General features: G+C 31.8%; 2 protein-coding genes and 2 long non-coding RNA genes across 13 annotated transcripts in view; 3 read left to right on the forward strand and 1 right to left on the reverse strand.

Annotated features, from left to right (window-relative positions):
* Positions 1–11,616, forward strand: part of LOC107361166 (uncharacterized) — a 34,660-nt gene extending 23,044 nt beyond the window's left edge. For 2 of the 9 annotated variants that reach the window (XM_015927915.3, XM_025160627.2), the window contains exons 2-3: positions 8,307–8,504; positions 9,472–11,616. In XM_015927915.3, coding sequence (XP_015783401.2) covers positions 8,307–8,504; positions 9,472–10,815 — 1,542 coding nt within the window. In that variant the 3' untranslated portion in view covers positions 10,816–11,616. Of the gene's footprint in view, positions 1–5,684; positions 6,388–7,124; positions 8,173–8,306; positions 8,505–9,247; positions 9,389–9,471 lie in introns of those variants that run through there. The other 7 variants (XM_089266211.1, XM_089266210.1, XM_089266212.1 and 4 more) reach the window with 7 other exon arrangements.
* LOC107361168 (uncharacterized) lies at positions 2,606–4,677 on the forward strand. 2 transcript variants are annotated; one of them, XR_016197906.1, is made up of 3 exons: positions 2,606–2,793; positions 2,908–3,308; positions 4,067–4,677. It is a non-coding gene; the product is annotated as an uncharacterized LOC107361168 (long non-coding RNA). The 2 variants fall into 2 exon arrangements; XR_003082057.2 differs by lacking the exon at positions 4,067–4,677 and having other exon boundaries at positions 2,908–3,791.
* LOC149094597 (uncharacterized) lies at positions 8,095–9,138 on the reverse strand. The gene is made up of 2 exons (XR_016197911.1): positions 8,724–9,138; positions 8,095–8,638 (listed from the first exon to the last, which is right to left on the reverse strand). It is a non-coding gene; the product is annotated as an uncharacterized LOC149094597 (long non-coding RNA).
* A 1,122-nt stretch (positions 11,617–12,738) lies between the features above and the next one.
* Positions 12,739–18,713, forward strand: Ack (activated Cdc42 kinase). Its single transcript, XM_015928132.3, has 4 exons — positions 12,739–13,318; positions 13,913–14,251; positions 14,368–15,198; positions 15,936–18,713. The coding sequence occupies exons 1-4, from the start codon at positions 12,886–12,888 to the stop codon at positions 17,471–17,473; spliced, it is 3,141 nt and encodes a 1,046-aa protein (XP_015783618.1). The 5' UTR covers positions 12,739–12,885; the 3' UTR covers positions 17,474–18,713.
* The last annotated feature ends 112 nt before the right edge of the window (positions 18,714–18,825 follow it).

Consider the following 18,825-nt stretch of genomic DNA (forward strand, 5'->3'; position numbering starts at 1 on the left):
GTGACCCTCCTCTTTTATTATTCACAATCTCTTCCTGGTTTGTTCTCAATTAATCTAACTTTCAGTGGAAATTTCAATCTCCTAATTATATCATCTCTAACCAAGTCTTAACGTTTACCGCTACTTCTTGTGTCAATATGCCATTAAATGTTAGCTATTTTACTGCATTTCTAATTCTAATCGTTAATCATCATTCACACCTTTTTTGGATGGTATTTGAACCTATTTTTCTAATTCATCTACAGGGATTAATTTATCAGAAGTTTACTGTGCAAATAACGAAGTCGATTATCATTTACTGGAGATTTTTCAGATTTTGCTTTGTCCACTGCAAAAAGGCTTTATTGAGTGACCAAGGAGGATGTCAAATTCAATAGGGAAAATTGCCTGAACTCAAATCAATTTTTTATAAATTAATCTAATGTATTTTTTTATGCTAATTTTAAAAATCTAAACCATTTTTTGATCCGAGGTACCGTTCGTAAGATATTCACGAAAAAAACAAAGAAAATTCATGGTAGAGAAATAATGAAACTTGATGAGGAAAAAGCAGAATTTCATGATGAAAAATTGTTTATATACTAAAAAAGCAATGCTAATTCCATATATGAACTTATTTTTAATCTAAAAGTACGCAAAACTAGTCAATTATTGGAAAAACTGTATTAGGCGTAGTTTGGACATTTTTAGTTCATCTTGTAGATCGCGGCGCACGATGAAACTTCATCAGGGTATGTAATAAGCAATGCTGATTTCATATCTGAAATCAGTTTGAACCTTAGAGGGCGCAAAATTGATCATTTCTTGAAAAAACTGTATTTTGGGTGTTTTGGATTTTAACAGTTCATGTTGCAGTTTGCGGCGCAGAATGAAACTTCATTTGGGTACATAATGTTAGATGTTGATTTCATATTTGAAATCAGTTTGAACTTTAAAGGGCGCAAAATTGATCATTTCTTGAAAAAACTGTATTTTGGGTGTTTTGGATCTTAACAGTTCATGTTGCAGTTTGCGGCGCAGAATGAAACTTCATTTGGGTACATAATATTAGATGTTGATTTCATATTTGAAATCAGTTTGAACTTTAAAGGGCGCAAAATTGATCATTTCTTGAAAAAACTGTATTTTGGGTGTTTTGGATTTTAACAGTTCATGTTGCAGTTTGTGGCGCAGAATGAAACTTCATTTGGGTACATAATATTAGATGCTGATTTCATATCTGAAATTAGTTTGAATCTAAAATGGGGCAAAACTAGTCAATTATTGGAAAAACTGTATTAAGTGTAGTTTGGACTTTTTTAGTTCATCTTGTAGATCGCGGCGCACGATGAAAATTCATCAGGGTATATAATAAGCAATGCAAATTTTATATATGAAATAATCTTGAGTCTAAAATGGGGCAAAACTAGTCATTCATTGGAAAAACTGTATAGGTGTAGTTAAGACTTATTTTGCGCTAACAAAATCGAAAAATTATTTCGGATATACGACCATCATTGCTTATTATGTATATAATTGAAATTTCATAAAGAGCAGAGATTTAAACAAGGGAAGCTTAACAGCAAAACCTGCGTTTCGAGGTGATTCTAATAATTTGCTTATTTTGCGCCCTCTAAGGTTTAATCTGATTTCAGGTATAAAATCAGCATTTAGTTCATCTACAAGATGAACTAAAAAAGTCCAAACTACACTTAATACAGTTTTTCCAATAATTGACTAGTTTTGCCCCATTTTAGATTCAAACTAATTTCAGATATGAAATCAGCATCTAACATTATGTACCCAAATGAAGTTTCATTCTGCGCCGCAAACTGCAACATGAACGATTAAAATCCAAAACACCCAAAATACAGTTTTTTCAAGAAATGATCAATTTTGCGCCCTTTAAAGTTCAAACTGATTTCAAATATGAAATCAACATCTAACATTATGTACCCAAATGAAGTTTCATTCTGCGCCGCAAACTGCAACATGAACGATTAAAATCCAAAACACCCAAAATACAGTTTTTTCAAGAAATGATCAATTTTGCGCCCTTTAAAGTTCAAACTGATTTCAAATATGAACTCAACATCTAATATTATGTACCCAAATGAAGTTTCATTCTGCGCCGCAAACTGCAACATGAACTGTTAAGATCCAAAACACCCAAAATACAGTTTTTTCAAGAAATGATCAATTTTGCGCCCTCTAAGGTTCAAACTGATTTCAGATATGAAATCAGCATTGCTCATTACATACCCTGATGAAGTTTCATCGTGCGCCGCGATCTACAAGATGAACTAAAAATGTCCAAACTACGCCTAATACAGTTTTTCCAATAATTGACTAGTTTTGCGTACTTTTAGATTAAAAATAAGTTCATATATGGAATTAGCATTGCTTTTTTAGTATATAAACAATTTTTCATCATGAAATTCTGCTTTTTCCTCATCAAGTTTCATTATTTCTCTACCATGAATTTTCTTTGTTTTTTTCGTGAATATCTTACGAACGGTACCTCGGATCAAAAAATGGTTTAGATTTTTAAAATTAGCATAAAAAAATACATTAGAAAAAATACGTCACGAAGTGTTCTGAAAATAGGCAACTTTTGACATCCTCCTTTCAACTCAAATCGCCATGCTTAGATGCACAACTTCTTATCAGATAGAATATATTTTAGTAATTTTCTTTAATTTGACATGCAAGCCTTAATTGAGCAAAAATTTAGGCACTTTCTTAAATTAGACTGAAAGATGATGATGGAACAATGGAAAGTCAAATGAATATTTCGTTGATAATCATCATAAGGTTAGTTGATTCATAGTTTTGAATTTATTATCATGACTATGTTAATATAAATAAAAACTCCTCGTTCTTCCATTCTTATTATTCTAATATCGCTTTCTATTTAATATTTTTCAGCCTTAAACAACAATATGCAATATTCAATGGTAATGTTAATAAGAAGTGAAAGCCTAGGAGTAAAGACAAGACTAAAACAAAAGGAGTGAATTCCAAAGGAAAATAATGAAGAAATCTAATTCAACTCATTGAACCATCAGCTGTTTAACCAAGATTTGCTCATACAATTTCATTTCCTAGGAAAAACTAAAGTGTCTGAATATGTCAATGGATGAAAAGGATGAAGATGATGATGAAGCCCAAGCTGATGAAGTTGAGGAAGTCAAAGCTAAGGGCGATGAACAAGATGACAAGGAATCCAAAAACAACAACAACAATAAGAGGCTGTGTATTATCTCTTTCTCTTCTATCTTTCTTTCCATAATAATGGGAAGACAGAACGGTTAGAAAGAGGAAAACTAGTTAGTATTCAATGTGTTCCATGATCTTTGTTTGAAATGGTCTCAGATAGGAACAACCCTGTCAATCCTGAGCCTTCTATTAACTCTCTCATAGCGTTTTTATTCTTATACATATTCATAGTTTTCCTCCATTCTAATTCAAAACTACATCTTTTACCTCACAATTTTGTTTTTTTTCGCCATGTCAGATAGTTATCCTTTATCATGCACATTCATTTCACAAACACCATTGTCAGCTTTACATTGAATGCTAAATGCAAATTATCTCATAATTAGTTAATCTTCTTTTTTTCCTTTTGTATTCCATCATCTTTAGTCTATTCAATTAACACTAAACCTCTTTGGTTGTGTATCTAAATAGGTCTAGAATACAGAATAAATTTAAATTTAGCTGCACAAATTGTTGAAACACAAATTAGTAACTCAATACCAGGGAAAAAGAGAATAAAAAAAGTCAAATCAACAATTAATTTGAAAGGTTAACGTTACTAGTGTTTCAATTGTATTACCTTTTTTTCCCATCCTATCCATTCACTATTTCTTGTAGTTTTGTGTGTATTTCAAAGCTATTTCATACAATTTTCAAGTTTCAATTATCTTTAGTTACTGAATTGTTCAATTTCAGGTACACTCTTTCACTAAATCATTTTCTTGTTTCTCCAAAGTTACATGTTCCATTCTTTAGCAAAATTTTATTCTTTTACAGCTACAATTATCAGTCAGATAGATTTGATTCAGCATTCTTGTTCCTTTTACAGATAACCAAGTTATCAACTGTTTCTAATATATATATGATGTCTGATGTTAATGGTTAATTTGGCGATTTTTAAGATCCAAAAAGACATCAATAAAGACAAAGGAAAAGACAAAGACGGAGAAAAATGAAGAAACAATGTTACAGAGTGAACAAAGATAACAATGATAAGATCATGGATGCGAAGATGAAGAGTCATCAGCAAAAAAAGATGATGAAGACAAAAGACGCAAAATATTATCCCCTAATCTGATGATATCATGAAAATGTAATCATACAGTGGGAAGGAATCAATGTTACAAGACAGGAATCACAGGGAAGAATGAGATGAAAGGAGACGGTATAAAATAACAGAGTCAATCATAGGAATAAAATTGATCTGATTAAATTATGGAGTCTAAATGATGGTGATTATGAATAATTAGTGGTTATGGTTACCGATCAATATTAACTTTTATTGTGTCTGGTTAAAGAGTCCTTATTAATCCTATTGACAATGACCAGAAGCCATGTGATTAAATTGTCATCATTCCTGTTGAAGCAAAAAGCTAGCATTTAGCCACCATTTTTTTGAATATTTCAAGCTCTTATAAATCAGATTTCATTAAGATATAATTAAGTCAAGTTGTCTTAATCTCTGATCTATTAGTAGTTATCGACAATATTTGTTGATTTTTGCTATTTTTAGACTTGCTCTTCAAACTTGTCACTTCAGCCTGCTGTTAATCAGCAAGGTTCACTCTTGAACTGATTTCATGTTCATTCCCTCCCAAAGATCTTATTTACTCGTCAAATAAGGTTTATTCAATTCTTTTCCTGTCTTTTCCTTATTAGCTAATTGGTTAATGATTAACCTTATAGTTGTACACTAGAGTACCCGGTTAAAGCAATTTTTTTGTGTCCCATTTAAAGCAATTTTCACAGTCGCCATCTATGATTTTATGAAAATTTACATTGTTTTTATAATCCTTGCATTACATAAATCTTAAGCGCTGCCACTTTCTGAAACCCATTATCACTAGATGGAGACTTAGAAAAAAAAATTGCTTTAACCGGGTACTCTAGTGTATTTGTTTCCAGGTAATCATTTTCAACTTTTAATTTTGGTTTCTTCCTGGATAAAATCATGACTTTGTTTTACAAATTATTACAATATAAAAAGGAAAAGTAAATTATTATTACTAATAGATTGCTATTGGGAAGAAGGATTAAGTTGACTCCATCATTGAGATTAGTTGAGATCAGGAGAAACGACAAGAGAATTGAATGTGAATCAGATAATTCAGTTTAAATAATAGTCACAAATAATCCTTATTACTTACAAGGTTATAACCGTTCAATTGATTATTTTCAGAGTTGGTTGAAAAACAAAATTAGCAGCGCAAAGGATTACGACAAATGAGGAATTGAAAAGATCACTAATGGGAATGACCAACCTTGTATTCATTACCTGAACCAAAGAGGCTCAGACGTTATTAAGTTCATGATTGGATTTTAAATTAAAGTGTCCATTTTAATCTCAATAATAATCTCATTACAATTGAAATTATTTTTCACAGATTTTGTATTTAGCGCCTTTTGATATTGACTTGCTTTTGTACAGCTGAGATGAAGCTGCATTTGAGTTAATAAACAATGTAATTTTATCAACGACAAAAGGCAAGTTAATGGTTTTACATGTTATAAATTGAGTTGAACATTTTGAATGAACAAGATTTAAAATGAATCCTATGAATAGTTAACATGGTAAAGCAATGTTAAATTTTACAGTGTTACATTTTGTGTGTCTGTATATCAATATTTGAGTGACAATTTGATAAATCGCTTCTTTGGCTGTTGGTATCATCATCATCACCATTATCACTGTAGTCTCATCATATCAATTTGAATTTACAAAATGCTGTTGAGTTGATGATAAACAACTATGACAAGCCAAAAAGCGTAGACAACAAAAGAAATAAATTTATTATAAAAAGTGATTCAAGTATTCCATTATGAAAATAGCTTTTCTCTTCAACACTGTGAGTCCAATTTTGTTTGAATGATATTCACATTTGACTTACCAACCAAGTGTTATCAAATTATTTAAATGAAATAAAATGAAATTATCATTTTAATTCAATTCCAGTCTTTTTACTCATCTCCACACCAAACAGTGAGACAAAATGTAAACAAACACTTACAATGAAGACGTTGCCGCAGGCCTGGCAATCTATTTCATCTTTATCAGTATTCTCGCCATCTTGTTCATCTTTTCAATCATCATCATCATCTTCACCTCATTGTTTAATTATTGTGTAATAGCTAAGGCTAAATCAATTGTTGGTAAGTTTCTTACATTCCTTAGAGCCTAAGATTTTACAATCTTGATCAATGATGATCCTCTTGAAATTGAATTATTGTTATGAGGACGGAATTTCATGAGACAATTAAGTTTTCCTGTGAATCACATTGAAACTAATCAGAAAAACCATTACCATTGATGGAGCTCAACAATTTTCATTTCATCGAAATGCTCTGGCCTCTATTCACCTTTAAAGAAATCAAAATTTACATGATTTCCAGTTCGTTTCCAAGCAAATCTGTTCTCAATTCTTGTCCAATCGGTTAATTATATCTCTCCAAATTGCCAAACAAGACGAATAGCTGATAATTAGTGTTTCATAAACTAAAAACCAGCAAGAGTTTCAACATTGAGCAGAAAATTACGAAAATTCATTTCTGTTATGATGCGTTTTATGCTCATAGCCATTTTAAAATTTCACTGTTTATGAATAATTTTATTGATGGAATTTTTTTAATTTCAAATTTTTTATTCATTCTAATTCTGATTTACATTAATTAGTGAGAATTATTTAATTGAACATTCATATTAACAAGTAATTCAGTGTCCTTATGCTTTTGCTCTGGGAGGTCAACTTACAAATCCATGGACAAGGTTTATCGAGTAACTTTCAACCTTAGTCTTGCAGCTATATTATACATTATTTTGATGTTGAACATTTTTTAATTGGTATTAGCTAACTATTAATAACAATTAATATCTGTTTCATATTTTTCAGGTTTCATTCCTGCTCTAATACCTTCCAGGCTATATCAATATTCTCATCATCTTGTTGTTTATTGTTTTCATGTTACTCGATTTCAATCATGCTCATCTTCATCTATTTATAATGATCAACATAATCAACAAAATGATGTTTAATAACTCGATCATTTTTATATCTCATATTTTGCCATATCTTTCAGTGTCCTCAAGCAATGTTGATATTTGAACAAATATACCAGATTGTTTCAATTAACATGAGCTTCGTCTATTTGTATTGAACTGTTGTCCTTCAATTTTAATCATCTGGGAATTGTTAATGTATTTTTCATTTTTCAATCTTTGTGTGTTCAAAATTCATTCTTTGATTAAAATTTTCAAATCTTACAATCAGATAGAAAGATGGTTTTCCCATGTAAATTGCTTCATTTAAATACTAAATTGTCGTGTCTTTGGAGTTGACTTGGAGTTGACGATATTCACATGATTGAAAGGGTAAAAACAAGCAACTTTTTTCTGTAAATAAGTAAAGTCAACAAAAATGATAAAAAATTCTTGATAAACACAGGGTACAGCTTCAATTCAACCAGGTATAATAAGATTTCATTAAGAAAGATCAACAAAAAATAAATTAAATTTGATTCTATCAAGTTTAAGTTTATTTTGTTGTCAACTATTTTTTTTACTCTTGCTTTTGTTGATTTACTTTGATTTATTTCATCAACATCTCAACCTGGGAAATTCAGTGAAAAAACAATCTAAAGTTTGTTTGATTATAAAATTATATTATAAGAAAATTATAATTTTAAATATACTCATGGATTGATTTCAATTTACTGGTTAATCGGGTGTTACCGTAATTATTTGAAAAATGTTGCAAGATTGATTGATGGAACCTTTTAATGGAGTCTCTTTTTTTCAAATCGATTGATCAACTTATTAATTTGGTGTCGATTTGTTCACTTGGAATGATTGATATACATGAGTTATTAATTAATTTACTTGCATTTACGTCAGTTTATTTAATATCTGTCTACAACCATGTATGAGATATAAAATGAAAGGTAAAGTGGCAAACCCAACTCAATGCAAGTTAAATTGCAAATGACTTTTTTCCATACTTTTTGGGTTCGCCTGTTTTCGTATATAATCAATATTAATAGATGATTAACCATATTGTTCATTTTTCTTCAAACAGGCAATCGGGTGTGTTGGTGCTAACCGAATGAATGAACGTCTTCTAGGGCTCTATTGGCAAATTATATTAGTTTTACTAGTTGGAGATATTGTTGTTGGTATAATTTGGCTCTTCCGTTATAATTTATTACTGACCAATCTACGATCTGATCTCATTTATCGTCTCGACAATGATTATGGCTTTGACACAGATTTCCAGGTAAAATGCAAACAAATTCATTTGTTGTGATGTAATTGATGTGACCACGTTGATCTCCTTGTCCATTAATCCTGTTGGTGACCAAACTAATTGTTGACCATCTTGTCTATCATGTTCAGCTTGTCCAGTTCATCCTGTGGTTAAAAAAATTAGATACCAAATTAACAACTCACTTGACTGTTTAATCTCGTATTAAGAAACATAGGATTATGTCATTACCAACACCGATCATTGCTTTTGTCTACTTCCTTATAAGCTATCAATAGATTAAAGATGGCAATAATTAACCAATTTAAGTTGAAGTTAGCACAGTGAAACATTGTTCAAGTTGGAATTAGTTAGTTGGCTTAATAATGTTGGATAGAAACAGTGAAATTCAATTAGAACAATAGTCAATTAAGCAGGAGAAGTTCAATAGAAGATACTAAAAAGATACTAAGAGATACTGAGCGATACTTAAAGATACTGAAAGGGATACATAAACAAAGAGTAAAGAAGAAGAGACTGCGATGAATAAAATACCGATTTGTTGCTGTATAATAGCACTGGTGGTGCTAGTAGTAAGAAACACTTTCTTTTCTCTTTCCAAGTTAAATAATTATCAATTTTTTTAAATTGATTAAATTGGTCAATTTTGATTAAAAAAAGAATGAGAAAAGAAAGAGTTTCTTACTACTAGCACCACCAGTGCTATTATACAGCAACAAATCGGTATTTTATTCATCGCAGTCTCTTCTTCTTTACTCTTTGTACATAAAGGAGTAATGGAGGAAAATGAGAGGGAAAAGTAACATTAACTGTTGCTACAATGTAAACAGTTGATTGAATGAAATGGTCACAATGGGATTGGTGTGTTGGAGGAAAAAAAGATAATTGAAGTAAATGTAATTAATTTTATAGAGTTGTGCCGTTAAACCAATTTAATCATTTATATTGTTTTCTTTTAATTTGACTCGCCTAAAACCAGGAATTATGGGATCGTGTTCAAAGTGAACATCAATGTTGTGGTATCGATACGCCTTATGATTATAATATGACCCAATGGTTTGAACGTGAACATGCTACTTATGAAGGTGCCCAGTTCCTTGTGCCACAAAGTTGTTGTGCCTATCATCGTTTCCCAATGATACCAACCATCGTTGACTCCAATCAAAGGGGAGTAGATGAAGGAGGAGGTGTTGCCGGTACTAATGCCGGTGGAGGAGTTTCAAGTGGTAGTGTTACAAGTGAAAGTACGGTTCGCAAAGGTGTTCACCAAAAAACGTCTGGTAGTGATAATATAAATAGACGGGGTAACAGTGGTGGAGGTGGTGGTGGAGGCGGTGGAGGAGGAGGATATAATGATAATACAGTGATTGCTGCTAGGACCACAAGTGCTGATTGTATGGATAGTTATGAACCAGAAAATATTTACACAACTGGTTGCTATAGTCAGATTCTTGACTGGTTACAATCAAGTGTCGATTGCCTTTCGGTTATTGGATTTTGTGTGTTAACCTTTCTTAAACTTTGTTTTGCTTTTATCTTACGTTATGAGTTAAAAGAGATGATCCAGAAGATAAACTTGATCAAAGGTGATAAAGAGAGGGATGATTCAAATGCTTTGCAACATTTAGAGGCTTACCTTCCAAGACCGTCCATTCAAAATGATTCAAATCAAGCTCTTCTCTCCAATCAAGCACCAAATAGCCAACTAAATAATAATACTTCTCATATTAATAATACTAATAGTAATAATGTGAATAATAATATTAATATTGATAATAATAGTAATGGTAACAATAATAATGTTATCAATTCTAATGCTAATATTACCAACAAGCGTAACCTGATTACAACTACCCAATCATTTAATAGCTCTGTCGGTAGCTATGGAACGAGCTGTGTTGACTCGGCAACAATAAATATACCTGGGCGACATTCGCCTCAATCTTTAGGAACTTTAGGAAACACTTTTTCATCATCCTTATCAACTTCGCCACCAACTAATCGCTTGATAATCTCATGCAATGTGTCAACAACCACAAGTACCACCACTACCACAAAATCATCAAACCAGAATCCAACTACAATAATAATCTCGTCAACATCGACAACCCCTGCAACCTTAATTACAACTGTAACCAGCTCATCAGGAGCTGAAACAACCATTTTACCTCCATCCTTTTCCCCAACTACATCAAACAATGTTAATTCTAGCTCGTTTATTGGATTACTTAACAGACCGACGGGCGACAAATCAAATACCAAAAGCAAGTCTTTCAACAATAATGGCAGCAACAATAATCAAGTATTGGTGACTAATTTTTAAACAATTAACAAATGACACACACACTTACGTACATACAATAACAACGAAACCATGGATTTTTAAAGCTGATAGTGATCACGACGAGAATCGAATTGTTATCTCCTAACTGATGACTTATTTACCTGTTTATCTATTCAAATTGTTTTATAATTACTTAAATTGACATTAAATTTGGATAACCAAATACCTGCTCTTATTAACCAAACCTGGAATCGCAATTGGTACCATTTGTTGGTGATAACAACTTATGAAAATTTGTTGATTCTCACAATTTTGTCTTCTTTTTCTCTTCTCTCTCCCTTTCCCTTCCTCTCTCTCTCTCTCTCTCTCTCTCTCTCTCTCTCTCTCTCTCTTACAGACAATTAGATTAATTAAATTAATCAACTTAAAAATAAAATTAGCCTTGAAAGTGCAAAATAATAAGGAAAAATGATGAAACTAAAAAAAAGAGTTTCATTGATTGTTGATATTACACGGTGATGTATGGTTAATGATTCAAGCCAAACATGCCACAGAAAAGTTTATTGTAAACGATTCTGATTTAAAATCAACCGATTTATTCTCACTTCTTTCTCTATCCATCTGTTTATTAATTAATAATTAAATTTTGTATAAAAATCATTTTGTATAAATTGTAGAGCAAATCAAGACAAGAAGCCAAGCAAAAAAATAAATCAAAAACTAATTATAGCTCATTGAATTATTAAAATGTTAACTAACAAGCCTCTAACCTTCATTAATTTTGGAGGATCATTAAGATAATAAAATTAAATACACAATAAAATTAAATTTAACCATTAATTTCGCCAACAATTGAATTTTACATTCACTGAATCGATCAATGTAAAGAACTTCCTTCAGATACGTTTATTACGATGATTGGGATGGAAGTCAATGAAATCTAATCAATATGATTCTTTTGATGGACTCAAAGGCTTTATATTTTTATAATCACAGCAACATAAAGTGAAGATGCAATTGATATTGAGCTTAATGATTGGATACAGTCATTTCCCAAAGGATCAAATTGATTTGTATTAGTGATGGTAGCTTCAACAAGCTCAAAGAATAAGAAAATGTTGATTCAATCATTCAAATCAATTGACATTCATTAGGCCATAAAATATCAAAGGTTGAATATTTTGACCAGCATTTTGCGAGTTTAGATTTTTTGAATTAATTTAACAGAAAATAGAACTGAGTGAATTACATAAACATTGAAAGAAAATTGGAATTACAAAGTTCTGAGATTACCTTTACCATTTGGATCCTTGGCAGTTGAGTTGATTTCATGAAATTGACAAAAAATTGTAGTCTAAATTATTCTTTTTAAAAGAGGCTGCTCGAAACCAAGCACAATAATGAACGAAATAACAGCAACGATTACAATTTGATTCAAGAAAGGATTGTGTTCAATAACTGACAATATTACGATTATTAATATGTGGTAATAATGCATTTTCATGGCGTCAGTTTCTTATCTTTGATCTTGTTCAGGTTTGAGCAAATTGATATCTCAAAATTCAAAGGACAAACAGATACGGGTGTCTTACGAGAACGGAATAATCGACAATGTGTAAGATTTAGAGAAATTCACTTACCTTGAACTGTACTGAAGTAATACATGTATTATGAAGTCAGATTTTCAAAACAATCAATCGATAACTTTTAAGCTCCATATTATCCATGAGATATTATCATCTTCTTAGACAGATTTATTCCTTGAAGAGTCTCCAACCGATAATTGGCTTCAGTATATTGAATGATGGTGTGTTTATTTGTTGTTAGTTTATGGTTAAATTTACAAAAGATTGAATTACATCAAATTATTAATAAACCTGAAAAACTATTGAAAGAAAAGCAAAAAATAAGCAATAAGATGATGTAGCTCCATCTATCGTATACGATAAGTTTTTATTGAGGTTTGTTTACATCTGAGCTTGGCTTTTCCAATGATTAGTTAATTGGGAGGTTGCATCTCATTCTTGTCATTTTTTACCTTCTGTTTTGTTTTTAGTTTGATTCTTATTTATTAAAACCTGTAACTAGTGTAATTTTTGTGATGTGAAAATGGATACAGAGCTAAACGATGAAGAATTGGTCTACCAAATACTCAAAGAGGAACAATTGGAAGGATTTTATCATAGTTTACGTGAAGAGCTTCAAGTCACCCTTTTTCATCACTTTGATTATGTTACTTTAGATGATTTGGCTCGTATTGGAATAGCCAAACCAGCTGGACGTAGGCTATTAGACAACATAAAAAAGAAAAAATTTTCAATAAAATGGAGAAACAATCCTATTCTTAAATTGATCAACCCTGTTAATCCTTTTGTACAAAAAAGTGGATCCGAAAAAAGTGAAAGAAAGTCAAGTCTAACCGGAGAATCTTCAAACTCATCGTTAACATGGCTAATCAATGAGAGAGATCTTGAATTGACCAACACAAAACTAGGTGATGGATCATTTGGCGTTGTGTGGAAAGCTATTTGGACTGTACCTGGTGAGACTTTTCTGTTCAATCTTTTTTTCTTATAGCCTTTAAGTTGGGATATGTTACGACTTAATGATCATACCAAATTAAGTCACTAAATAAAAGGAAGGTAAAGAGGACAAATCAGGAATGAAGAGATTATGATGGTTGTGATCTTGTTCTGATAGTCCTGAATACATGAAAAGTCTACATGAACTATTTTTGGTGCACTCAAAAGGCTAGAAATGAACATTTGTCTTCTTTTGTTAACAAAATAACAAGTTGATACTCATTATTCAATCTAATTTTTTTTCATTACTATCTAATTCATTGCTTTGGTGCACTCTGACTCCTTGTGCTAAAGACAAGAATAACTTCAAACAATCTTTCACTCAATTGATCAATACTGAATAACGATTTACTCTTTGACGTAAACCAAAGAATTTTTTATTAGAAGCCTTCTTCTCATGCATATCTACAAAAATAAATATTAATATGAAATATAATGTTTAATGAAGTGAATCAAAATTCCCATAAATGAAAATAACCATTCTAATTATACTTCAAAAATTAATGAATTTATGATTAACGTCATTTGTCTTACTTTTTACCATTTTTATTCAGATACGAAACGGACTCAGTATGTTGCGGCCAAGGTCTTGAAGGAGAAAGTCATCTCTCAACAAGCTATCATTGAAGATTTCATCAAAGAAGTTAATTCAATGCATCTTCTAAATCATCCAAATCTCATTCGACTCTATGGTATCGTTTTATCCCTACCAATGATGATGATTACTGAACTGGCTGAGAATGGATCTCTCAGGGATAGATTACGAAAAGAGTGTGGCCATACTTCCATTGTTTTGCTTCATGATTATGCTATTCAAATAGCTTCCGGAATGGCTTACCTTGAATCTAAAAGATTCATTCATAGAGATCTTGCAGCACGGAATATTCTTTTAGGTTAGTTGTTATAATCGATAAAATTACATTATTTTTGTCTAGAATAATAATTTATCTTTTATCTTTCCCCTTCCATGATTCTTTTGTTTTTTCTTTCTATCATTTTATCATATCAGCATCTAGAAAGAGGGTAAAAATAGGAGATTTTGGACTGGTTAGAGCTTTACCCAATCAAGATGATTGTTATATCATGAATGAGTCGAAAAAAGTACCATTTCCATGGTGTGCTCCGGAATCATTGCGACACAGGAAATTTTCCTCTTCATCTGATGTTTGGATGTATGGTGTGACTCTATGGGAAATGTTTACCTTTGGTGATGAACCTTGGAAAAATTTGAATGGTGCTGAAATTTTGCATAAAATTGATAAAGAAGGTGAAAGATTAGAGCAACCAGAGGCATGCTCAGCCTCTCTATATGATCTTTTACTCAAATGTTGGGATGCAAATCCTGATCAGCGACCCAATTTCAATGAAATTAAATCTTTTCTCGAAGAAACTCGCCCATTAGATCTGATTAGTGAACGACTTTTTGATGGTACAGATGAAACTTTACCTAACAATGGCTCTAGCGTTTCTTCTTCAAACCTATTTAGTTCCAAAAAACCTTTAATCATCAAACCAGGAGATAAAGTGGAGGTTGTTGAAGGTAATCCAGAGTGTTTTTTATGGAAAGGTCAAAATCAGCGATCATTTGAGATTGGATATTTTCCTCGGTGTATAATGAAAGAAACAAGTGCTATTGGTAAACGTAAAGCTATTAGTAAACCTTTAAAAGGTAGTTTAGTGCATGCTGGTCATGGTGGAATCGGAAACACCTGGGGTCATCCTAGTCACATTGATGAATTGTATCTGAAAAATCCACTACAACCTCCTGATATTATGGGTTATCCAGATAAAGAACTTCCTCCGCCTCCTACTTCAATCAAATTGAATGATAAAATCAAACGTAAGTTGTTCATAATACAAAACAAAATGCATTGATTTTTCCCTTTTTTCAATGTTTTACATGAAATGATGGTTACATTTACGCTACAAAAATGCAGATTTTACAAATCAATCAATCAAATTTAGCATATTCATCGATATAAATAGTAAAGTTAAGCATTTTTATTAGCAGCTCTTTGTTTGGTAGCAATTATGAACTTATATTCAAACTTTGAAACACTTTTTTCAATGCGTTAATGTCATAGTTTTTCATTCTACAATCTAGATTTACGTTGAGAATAATGAAAATTCATCAAAAAATCAAAACATCAATTGTATAACAATGAAGATGATTATCAGCATTTTGTATTATATTTAGCTCAACAAAACAAAAACTTTCTATTGTGATAGTAAAACAAAAGTCCTTACTTCCTCTCGATTTAGTTTCGTTCAATATCTTCATTTACAACCAACAATTTGCTTTAAATTTGTATATGATCAGATTTTATCTTATCTTAAATTCAATATAAAAATCACAAAACTATAAAAGGTATTCAGATTAAAGGAAATTAGTTCCATGTAAATGACCGATACTGAAATGTACAAAGTTGAATGACAATTTCATGTAACATTACTGCATAATTTCAATCTTTTTATTTGAGACCTCGTTACTACCTTTCCTCTTCCTTAATATCATCCTTTCATCCTGTTAAACAAGAAATTCAAACAAATACTAACGATCTTTAACTTTTCTTGCAGTTCTCAATAATTTAGGTGACTTGGGCAGTCCAAAGCGCAATATTTCACGACAATTTGGTTACAATAGATTTAGAAACGATGACAGAGAACATTCAGAATCTGACAGAGATCGTCATTCAAGAGATTTAGCTCCTAAGCGATCACAATCTTACACTCAATTGAAAAGTGAAGGACTCTCTTGCTCTGAAGGACTTCTCATTGATTTAGATGGAGAAGAAACAGTTCAAGAATTAAAAGCGGCTCAGGTTATGCTGGGTGAACAAAGAGTTACTACCAATGGTCATCAGTTTCCAGAGACATTTCAAGAAAATGATGACCCGAATTACCAGAGAGTATATTATAATGTTGCTTCTTCGTCATCAACTCTTTCTTCTCTTCTAAATTCATCAAACGCAATCACTAATTCAGCAAGTGCCACCAATAATTCTACCCTTTCATCTAAACCATTTCCTCCATCACACCACAATAACCAGCCATCATCCGGATCTAGATATTACTCTACGCCCAATGAAGAAGCCTCTTCGGATGAAGGTTCAAGTTTCAGTGACTCTGAATGGGCATTGGCTGGAATTTCTTCCGATGCCTCTGATATTTATTCAATATATGAATCTCAATCTGCTTACTACAAATCAGGATCTCATTTATCTCGGGAAAAAGCACCTTCCATTACCAGTTTGGATCCCGTTAACGCTGATCCATTCGATACTTCCAACATTGATAATATAATATCATCATCTACTGCAAGTAAACAACCGTCAAGTGCTGCTAATCGTGCAGATCAGGCTTTTAACTGGATTGAATCAAGCATGAAACAATTACAGGTTCAAAATAATGGTGATTTAGCACATCAATCGGATCAACAATCTGGTCAACGAAATTTAGATGAGAACCGTCAACCATCTAGATTAAGTAAAGAGTTTCTGCAAGAATTGGAAGCCAAATTGTTGTGTTCAGCTGCAGCTGCTCCACCACAACAAACACAGCAATCTCAGTCCTCTCAACCGACTCAAATAACGCAAGAAGTTCCTTTCGTCGTTCCCCCACCTTCTAACGGACATGTTAAAAACTCACGAAGAAACCAAAACTCAAGCTCTTATAGATCTAGAGACTCTTCAATCAGCCGAGCGTCTGTTACGTCAACTCTGCGTAAAGCTCCACAACCTCCTACAGCCCAAGTTCGTCCCTTTTTCGCACCAAATAAAGGTCCAGCACCAGCTCCACCTTGTCCAATTTTTTATGGAGCTGGATTAGGACCATCTGCACCAAGTCGTGAAGTTATCTATGGACTTGGTCAGATCACAATGTATCCCAATTTCAATGCATGGGTCGATCAACTCATGGAAACTGTTAAGGGCACGACTCGAGAAGAATGTGTCCGAGCTCTTCAAACAAATGGCATGGACTCTGTTAGCGCAATGAAAGAATTGCAATTGAACCAGTTAATGAAATTAGGTGTGGCTGACATTGAAAAGTGTACTAATGCTTTACGTGAAGCTGAATGGAATCTTGCAGATGCAGCATCAAAATTGTTGGACTGAAAACAATGAAGATTTGTTTGTTTTTTATACTTGAAAATTCGAACAAATCATTGGTTCACTCGACAAAATATTTATGAAGCTACTCAATCTAGAGCATTCAATTGGTGCTAATCTGTTCAGGATTTAGGCTTGAAAGTTTCAATTATTATTCAAAAGGTTTACCTACTTCGTCTACTTATGGATCTTTTTGCCAAAAACATAAATAACAATGAATTACAATCTAATCACTTTCGGATCTTAAAGGCATAAACCAAAGTCATAATACTAGTTTAACCTCTTTCAAAATCTTCCAATACAATTTCATACAATTTATGGACGAACTTCAGTTCTAAGTTCAGTTCTCTTCAGTTATTGTTTCATATTCATTTCTTCTTGGTATAATTAAGCAGTAAACCATTCATCTTCCAATTTCACCAAAGTATCATCCATATCTAGGGAAAAATCATAATCGTATTCGATCAAATGTAAAAAATCGTATTCATCATAATTGGAACCGATCAATCTTTACAACGAGTTAGTGAATCTGATGATCTTAATTCCATTTTTTCAATGAATCTCTTCATAATCGAAGCATAAGCTAGAGTTAAAATTATCGAATCAAAGAGATAAGTGGAGTTCATGTAAACTAAAGCTTTCTAGTCCACAATCGAGAACACACAATATTATGTTATTGTATAATATATAAAATACAAGTTTAAATTATCGCTATCTTGGATGGAGAAACAAAACCTCAAACTCTAGAATCAAAAGATTAAAAGATATATCGCTTGACAAAGAGGCAAATGATTAAAATTATAGTATTAAACATATAAATGTATGTTATTTGATTAGTCGATGGTCCAATTACCAAACTGAATTTCTGATAATTTTTCTGTACAAATGTTAAAATTCATCCTGTACTTACCAAAATGTAACATTTCTTATTTTGTTGAAATCTCAATCCTTTCCTTCCCTAATTTTTCTCTCGGTTTGAACAAACACTTTTCTTTCAACCATCAACTGTCAACTTGTATTGATACGTTGACTTAGTGACGTTAGTTACGATCATACGTGTTATGATTGTTGGATTGACCCAAGTGATTGGATTGTTTACCAGTTGCAAGCGACAGTAAAACATCTCAAAACGTGTAAATGCCCAAAACAAGATGACAAAACCATTTCCATTCACTTTTTCTTTGTATTATTTTCGAAATAAAAAGTTATATTGATTATTGTTGATGTAATACAATTACAATTTAAACACTTTTTGCTCATCAATTATTTCAAGCTTACAAGGTATTTGATTTTAATAAACTGAGACAGTCGATCAGCTAATTTTTATTTTACCTTGTAATAATCTTACTGAATACGAT

The sequence above is a fragment of the Tetranychus urticae genome, chromosome 1 (genome assembly GCF_039701765.1).
Source record: "Tetranychus urticae isolate SD_2017Ah chromosome 1, NJAU_TeUrti_SD_1.0, whole genome shotgun sequence".
In the NCBI taxonomy this organism is placed as follows: Eukaryota; Metazoa; Arthropoda; class Arachnida; order Trombidiformes; family Tetranychidae; genus Tetranychus; species Tetranychus urticae.

Coding starts and splice junctions, on each gene's coding strand:
- Ack (XM_015928132.3), top strand. CDS start 12,886: ATGGATACAGAGCTAAACGATGAAGAATTGGTCTACCAAATACTCAAA. Junction 13,319..13,912: donor AGCTATTTGGACTGTACCTG/GTGAGACTTTTC, acceptor ATTTTTATTCAG/ATACGAAACGGACTCAGTAT. Junction 15,199..15,935: donor ATTGAATGATAAAATCAAAC/GTAAGTTGTTCA, acceptor CTTTTCTTGCAG/TTCTCAATAATTTAGGTGAC.